Below are 8290 nucleotides of genomic sequence, written 5' to 3'. Positions count from 1 at the left end.
CTACTTAAAATGTAATAAGTAGTGTAACTTTTCAATTACTTTATTAAAGTAATGTAACTGAGTACATTTGATTACTTTTCTAAATTTCTAATGTTTTCAACTGTTAATCATTTTCAAACATAAACCAGGCAGGGTTAACCTTACAGTAGTACTCAGTCAACACTGATTCCTGTCAGACTTTCAAAATACTTCATCACTTGAATTAAGATTATAATATTTTAATTTTAAAAGGAGACATTGGATGCAAAATTAACTTTTACATGGTTTGCATAAATGTATTTTAGCAGTGTGTGGACACAACCACCCTATAAAATTAATTATTTGTTAGATACAATTGTAACGAATCATCCACTGAAGGCGAGCATAGTGAAGAACCCAAGTGCAGTTTATTTACAGACAAAGACTGGACTTGACGAGGCATGAACAGACTTGATGAGGTATAACAGACTAGACCCACCAACAGCGGGTTACAACATCAATACACGACGAGAGACAATGGCAACATGATGGCTACTTATAGCAAACAAGAGGGTCACATGACAAGAACAAACCAAGACACATGACTAGGACAACCAATCAGAACATGACACATACACAAGGCAGAGATACATGAGGGCAAGGGAAGCATGACACTAACAAGGTGAAACAATTACAAAATAAAAGACATGAAAACATGAACATGAAACACAACCCAAAACACCACATTACATTTCCCCCCCTCTAAGGGCGGCTCCCGATGCCCAAACAAAACCCAAAAAGTCCAGGAGGGTGGTGGAGTGGCGGCGGAACTGGGGGAGGGATGGAGGGCCAGGCCCGTGAAGAGGAACAGGCAGAGCGGGGAGCCATGGCGGAGCAGGCAGAGCGGGCAGCCATGGCGGAGCAGGCGAAACTGGAACACAGAACATAGAGAGGTTAACAACAGCCTCTACGGCCGCAACAGACCAGACTGAGAGTTCATGGATGGCCTCCTTGGCCGTGACAGGACAGACAGCGAGTTCAAGAGCGGCCTCCTTGGCCGTGGCAGGACAGACAGTGAGTTTGTGAACGGCCTCCTTGGCCATAGCAGGATGGGCAGTGAGTTTGTGAACGGCCTCCTTGGCCGTGACAGAGCAGACAGTGAGTTTATGAACGGACGCCACCATTTCAGGAGGTTCTGCAGCGGATTCATGCACAGGAAAGGCCTCAGGAGCAGACTCGTGGACAGAAGAGGCCTCAGGAGCAGACTCGTGGACAGAAGAGGCCTCAGGAGCAGACTCGTGGACAGAAGAGGACTCTGGAGCGCAGTGTGCAGCCCACACTCTCAAAATGGCGACTGCCATTACAGGAAGGGCAGCAGAGTGTGGCATGACCTCTAAGATGGCGGGGCTTGAGAGCGCTGGCTTCACTGGGATGCCTGCAGCTCACACCGACATCAGAGGTGGGTCCATCACACTAGCAATCAGTCTTTTCAGTCTGGGCCCAAGCTCCACGTCGGACTCAGGCGTGGCGGCCATCTTGGCCGGGGACTCAGGCGTGGCGGCCATCTTGGCCGGGGACTCAGGCGTGGCGGCCATCTTGGCCGGGGACTCAGGCGTGGCGGCCATCTTGGCCGGGGACTCAGGCGTGGCGGCCATCTTGGCCGGGGACTCAGGCGTGGCGGCCATCTTGGCCGGGGACTCAGGCGTGGCGGCCATCTTGGCCGGGGACTCAGGCGTGGCGTGAACAGTCTCTGAAATGGCGGCCATGTCATGACGAAACTCTGGAAGATCAGATGAGACGTGACGAGACTCTAGAAGAGCGGCCATTTTGTGAAGAGACTCTGTGTGGCGGCCATCTTGCAACGAAGCTCTTCAATGGCGGCCATATTGTAAAGAATCTCCTGATGTGTCAGCATGACGTGAGCAAGCTCAGGCTTGACAGACGTGACGTGAGCTGGCCCTGGAGTAGCAGGCGTGACGTTAGCAGGCATGACATGAACAGGTTCAAACTTGGTAGGTATGACGACTGAGGACTTTGGAGAGGTGCTGTGTTCCTCCTTCACGACACCCACAGTGAAGGCAGAGCCACTCAACTGCAGAGCAAAGTCTATGTACTGTTCAAGTGACCAGTGTGGGGTATTGCGTGGCATTAATTGTGATATGCCATGAGATAGTCCAAAATGGAAAATGTCTTTCAGAAAGGTATTGTTAAAAGCCACAGTTCACAAAAATCTGCCACATATTCCTCAACTGAGCGATTACCTTGACTGAGGCGAACTAGGCAATCTGCTGGGTTCATTTTTGCAGTCGTGTATTCTGTAACGAATCATCCACTGAAGGCGAGCGTAGTGAAGAACCCAAGTGCAGTTTATTTACAGTGATCCAAACATCCAAACAGACGAAGACTAGAGACACAGACTTGACTTGACATAAACAGGCTTGACGAGGTATAACAGACTAGACTCACCAACAGCGGGTTACAACATCAATACACGACAAGAGACAATGGCAACATGATGGCTACTTATAGCAAACAAGAGCAGCACTGGCCAAGAAAGCACAGCAGCGTCTCTACTTCCTCCGCAAACTGAGAAGAGCCAGAGCCCCGGCCCCCATCATGTGCACCTTCTACAGAGGCACCATCGAGAGCATCCTGACCAGCTGCATCACTGTGTGGTATGGCACCTGCAATGCGTCCTGCCGCAAGACACTTCAACGCATAGTGAGAGTAGCTGAGAAGATCGTTGGTGCCTCTCTCCCCTCCCTTCAGGACATCTACAACACCCGTCTCACCCGCAAAGCCCTCTGCATTGCAGGTGATCCCACCCACCTGACACACAGCTTCTTCAGTCTGCTGCCATCAGGGAGGAGACTGCGGAGTCTCCAGGCCAGGACCAGCAGACTGAAGGACAGCTTCATCCATCAGGCTGTCAGGAAGCTGAACTCCCTCCCGACCTTGCCCCCCCTCCCCTCTTTTGCCCCACGCACCACTGAACTCTGACCCTCTAATGGACTCTCCCACTCCCCCCTCCCAAATACACACGGTCACTTTTAGTCTGAATAAGCTCTTTTGCACTACAAATCATTTTTTGCACTACAATCACTATATCTGCACTGTTGTTTACTTTACTGGTTTGCACTCTATCTGCCATATGCCTTGTGCTTTATATATATATTTTTACATTTTACCTTATTTGTATATTTGTATAGTTGTATTTTGTATTTAATCTGTATTTATGTTATCTGTATGCACCCAAGGGTCTGAGAGTAACGCAATTTCAATTCTCTGTGTGTATGTGCTGTACATGTGGAAGAATTAACAATAAAGCAGACTTGACTTGACTTGACTTGAAGAGGGTCACATGACAAGAACAAACCAATGGGAAACAAGACACGTGACTAGGACAACCAATCAGAACATGACACATACACAAGGCAGAGCTACATGAGGGCAAGGGAAGCATGACACTAACAGGGTGAAACAATTACAAAATAAAAGACATGAAAACATGAACATGAAACACAACCGAAAACACCACATTACAACTATGCATAAATTATAGTATTTGATAGTATATTGTATTAGAGTTAGTAAATGTGATGCAGCTGTTGTACCAGTACAACAATAACAAAATGTTTTAATTGTTTATTAGTTATTTTGTTTCCTTCAATGCACTGTTAATTAATTTACTCAATGATAAAAATCCATTCACTCCTTTTTTTAATCCCCCAAAAACCTAAACATTCACAATTACCCAGCCGTTTTGATTTTCTGAGCAGTATGATGTCATATTTGCTCAGGCCCCTCCCACGACCGCTGACATAATGTCCCATATTAGCATATTTTCACCCTCAGCCAGTTGTACGAAGTCCATCATTCTCTCCGCGCTAAAGCAGCTGCATCGCTTACAATGTCTTGTAAGCGATGCAGGTGTTTTGTGGTTTTGTGATGTAGAACATAACAGTGTTAATTTTTTCCCGACATCAGAGCCACTGAGGACGCAGTGCATTAGTTTTGTTTTGATGGTAATGCACCACCGAATACACCTAAATTAATTTATGTCTGCGCAAGTAATTTTACTCCAGACTGCTTTCTGAATGAGGGACAATTTAAGGCATGTTTTGCTACATTAAAAAGTTAAAACTCAAAGCTAGATCAGTACCCATTGTTTGTGATCCAGCTGCACTTCTTAGAAGTAGTAAATGTCACACTTTATACTTTTTTATAATTACTTGCAAGTCGCCTTTGCTCTTCCACGAAAGAGAGGGGTGGGGTGAGCAGAGCTCATTAGCATTTAAAGGGACATGCCCCGAAACAAGCCGCTGTAAACAGAGCAAGGTAAAAAAAAAGGGTGTTGTGAGGAATTTTAACCAAAGTATGTTGCAGACCTTCATGAAAACCCTAAAGAATCATACCAACTTGTGGAAGATGGGCATCCGATGTCCCCTTTGAAGCACAGCCACCACAAAATCAGACTTACTTTGAGATAATTCTGAGGATAAATGTATATTTAAAATCATAACAATAAATATTTTATTAGCTATGATACTGTTTTTTAAATCAAATCTTTGTAAATCCTATGACAGGAAACACTGTCTGGAATCTAACAATGCCTTGGAGAACACAGTTCATCTTAAATGAAGCATAGCTACATAAACCCATAAAGGAAATAAAAGAGTTATCGAATAAGCATATTCTAAACTCCTGAAACATTGGTGTTTCATATTTTACTGCAGTTACTGCAATTTATGAAAGATATCAATTAAATCTGTATGTGGGAGTGTGTGTGAAAAAAAATCAGATGTAACCCCCTTTGTAATCCTTAACATTTTCATAAGTAACTAATTTAATTACACATTTTTTCTTAGTAACTGTAACTGATTACAATTACTTTTATTTTGTAATTAAATTATGTAATTCCGTTATATCTAACTAGTTACTTCTCAACACTGTAAAAGCTGTTCTTCAGCCTGGTTGTCTGTGATCAGATCTGGACAGCATTGAAGCAAACAGGTGGTGAGCAGGGTGAGTGCAGTCCTTGATGATGCTGCGGGCCTTTCTCAAGCAGGGGGTCTGGTAAATGTCCTTTAAGGCCAGGAGTTTATGACCAGTAATGAGCTCAGCTGTTCTCAACACACTCTGAAGAGCTTGGTAAAATTAAAAATTGTCTAGAGATACTGAGAAACAGAATGATGGGATTCTTTTAAAGTTGTAACGTATTGTTGGGAACACTCATATTTCACAATATTACTGTTTTTACTGTATTTTTGATGAAAAATGCAGCCTTGGTCAGCATAAGAGACTTCTCTGGCTTAATTTAATTCATGATATCTAATGCATTAATTTCAATGTATTAAACTATTATTGTAAAGTGTTACCAAAAACGTTACAACTTTCAAAGAATCCATTCTGTTTCTCAATTTCTCTAGACAATCTTTAATTTTACCACGAAGTGGAAGTTTATGTACAGTATCTTCAACCACATTGTCTTCCAGCCTGTGACTTCCGCAGTGCAGTTATTAGCCTTAGTTCTGACAGCCTCAGGCATTTGTGCTTCTGACCAGCATGTTCTACAACTAACATTAACATTCCGATGCAGTGTATCCGGAGGAAAACCTTTCCCACATGTTTGAAACAAATATGGGACTCATTAGCAGGCACTCAAGACTTTCTACCCTCTGCTTGCCTTAACTTAGTCCACTATTACTTCTCACTCAGCTGAGCTGGAACCTTTCCAGATATAGTAACATGTGTCTAACCTGTGCTCAGAATGATTATACATGGGCTTAACATCTGATTGTTTAATGGATCAGAAGCTATGTTAAACTATACTGTTTCCGCTTTTAATTACAGCACATCATTCACATTATGACCAGATGATGAGAGATTTTCCTCTTTTTCTAGAAGTAATTAAAACTGAGCCCTTACACTCATTAACACCCCACATCTGATCTGATCTGATTTTGGATTTGGTCTCCATCTCTTTGTTGGCAAAATACATGTACATCATTGCAGGTGAGATTTTACACTAATTTTACACAACTCTCAAATATCACCCCAAACCCACTACCTGATAAGGTTCTCCATATACCCGACTCCCACCAGCCCCTATGAGACCCCCATCCCCCATCTCCACCCACCCTGCTCTTGTAAGCAAACACAAGGAAAGTGTTTACACTTAAACGTCAGAATGGAGGCAGTTTAAATATTTAAAAGTGCCTCTTTCCCACCCTTTAAGAACTCAGCAATTTGGTTTAAGACAGGATAAATATTTAAACATAAAAATACATATTGATTGATTGATTGATTACAAAAACTGTAATTGAGAATGTTATTAAAACTTGCATAATCATGACTGCAGGGGTCCTGATAATGTAGTAATAATATACATTTTTATAATAATAAATAAAATATTTTTAAATAATTAAAACAAATGGCAATAATTAATATATTTATATCATTTAGAAAAATCATTTAGAAAAACATTTTGTAAGAAAAAATATTAAAATGACGAAATGAACATATATGAAATGCAGATATAAAATCAATGCTTGTCATATATAAAAATATATACAAATAAAAGACTCAAAATGATCATTCAAGCAGTAAAAAAAAAAAAGTCATCAGACACATTTGTAAACTGAAACATAAACAGAGAGGGTGCTATAAATTTACATGAAACATTCATTCAACATGGCCATTTAATACACGTTTGGGCCCCATTGCCATCTTGAAAACATCTACTGCATAAAACGTGGGGTTGGAGCCCTTTACACAAAATGATGCTCTGTGTGAGGTACACAACTCTAAATGCATGCAAACACACTGATTAGGGCTTCATGTCTGTGTATAAAAGTGTCATATGGAATCGTTCCCTCCCAGTATGACAGTCTTGATGGCTAAACTTCACTTTGCTGAGCAAGCAGAGGTCAGTATGAGGCATGAACATGAATTATTGCACACAGCTGGACGGCACTCCTATCGTAACCATCCTCATGCATTGATATGTAGGGTCTCTCTCTCTCTCACCCATCACACACAAAGCCATCCTCTTTCTTTTTCACACACCCCCTACTCAACCATGCCTGACTAATGGCTGCATTATATCTTGAACAGAACCTCTATGAATCGGGCCCATCTTGAGCAGTATCTAAGAGCCCAAAACTATACAAATCATCTCCATCATCCCCAGCCTAACCCAATCCATGCAAACCCATCACTTTACAGACCATTATCTTAGAATGAAAAGGACTGCATTCAGTAAGGGGCTCCTTACATTTTCAGGGGATGTTAATCTTGCTGTAGCTCCTGCCAGATACATACATTTAGTACCATCAGTGTAAATTCAGAGGATTTGGCAACGCCCATACAGTCGCATACTGGGAATAAAAAGGTCCACTGCGTGTATCTTCAGCTACCAATATGCTCCTGACATCACTGGCCATCAGAAGCCAATCTTGCATTTACCCTCAAGGAAAGGTATTAGATCTGCACTCAGATGTGAACAGCAGAGCCACTTTACACAGTCTATTCAGTGATGGCTCACAATCCCCACTATCTGTCAACAACTGTTAAACATCTGCTAAATTACCTGCAGCAGATGGTTTAGAGCTTATGAAATACTGTGGTGAGCTGAATCTCTGTGGGTGTGTGTTCATGTGTATAGTGGGAGGAGTCTGGATGAATAGTGGAATATTACAATTAAAATCTGGTTCATTGTGTCTGCATCGTCAACGTGATAGCATTGAGGAAATTATGTTCATCCATGGTAAATCATTTTTTGTCTTATTCCTCATCCTCTTAAGCATCTGATGATTTAATAAATAACCAACTTTTTACAATTTATGCTGTGCAGTTTTTCAGTATTACATTAATCTACCACACTCTCATATGCACAGACACAGAAACGTGCAAGCTGAACCGTAATTTCATTCATTCATTCATTCATTCATTCATTCATTCATTCATTCATTCATTCATTCATTCATTCATTCATTCATTCATTCATGCATGAAGGGATCAAAAGTGGTTCTTACCTTGTGCTTCGGCATGTAGACTGCTTGCACAGACCACCAATGCAAAGGAAAAGAGAGTGATCATCTTGTCTTTTTTGTTCTTAGCCTAAAGGCCTCTTGACTGAAAAAGCAAATGAACAAAAAACGGGGGGAAAGAAAAAAACGCAATCAGGTGATAAATCTGGTGCGTGTGGAAAAATACTTTCTTCCCGTTGTTGTCGATGAAGAGGTGTAGGTGTTGGTAGTTGTGCCACAAGAAAGATTGGGCTCCGCAGGTCCATACAAAAGGCTTATATTGAAGCCTTGGCCAATTGTGG

General features: G+C 42.0%; 1 protein-coding gene across 4 annotated transcripts in view; it reads right to left on the bottom strand.

Annotated features, from left to right (window-relative positions):
- The window catches only part of LOC107569858 (hyaluronan and proteoglycan link protein 1-like), a 22734-nt gene that overhangs the window by 11814 nt on the left and 2630 nt on the right, over positions 1-8290 (bottom strand). For 3 of the 4 annotated variants that reach the window (XR_001606956.1, XM_016256017.1, XM_016256019.1), the window contains exon 1: positions 7995-8230. The exons of the other annotated variant lie outside the window; for it this stretch is intronic. Coding sequence is in view for 2 of the 3 variants with exons in the window: in XM_016256017.1 (XP_016111503.1) it covers positions 7995-8058 (64 nt within the window). In the remaining variant the exon portion in view is untranslated. Of the gene's footprint in view, positions 1-7994; positions 8231-8290 lie in introns of those variants that run through there. 4 annotated transcript variants of the gene reach the window in all.

This window comes from Sinocyclocheilus grahami, unplaced genomic scaffold, assembly GCF_001515645.1.
Source record: "Sinocyclocheilus grahami isolate Dianchi unplaced genomic scaffold, SAMN03320097.WGS_v1.1 scaffold1388.1, whole genome shotgun sequence".
NCBI lineage: Eukaryota > Metazoa > Chordata > Actinopteri > Cypriniformes > Cyprinidae > Sinocyclocheilus > Sinocyclocheilus grahami.
Note: the sequence above shows the minus strand (reverse complement) of the source record. Positions and strands in the feature narration are given on the sequence as shown.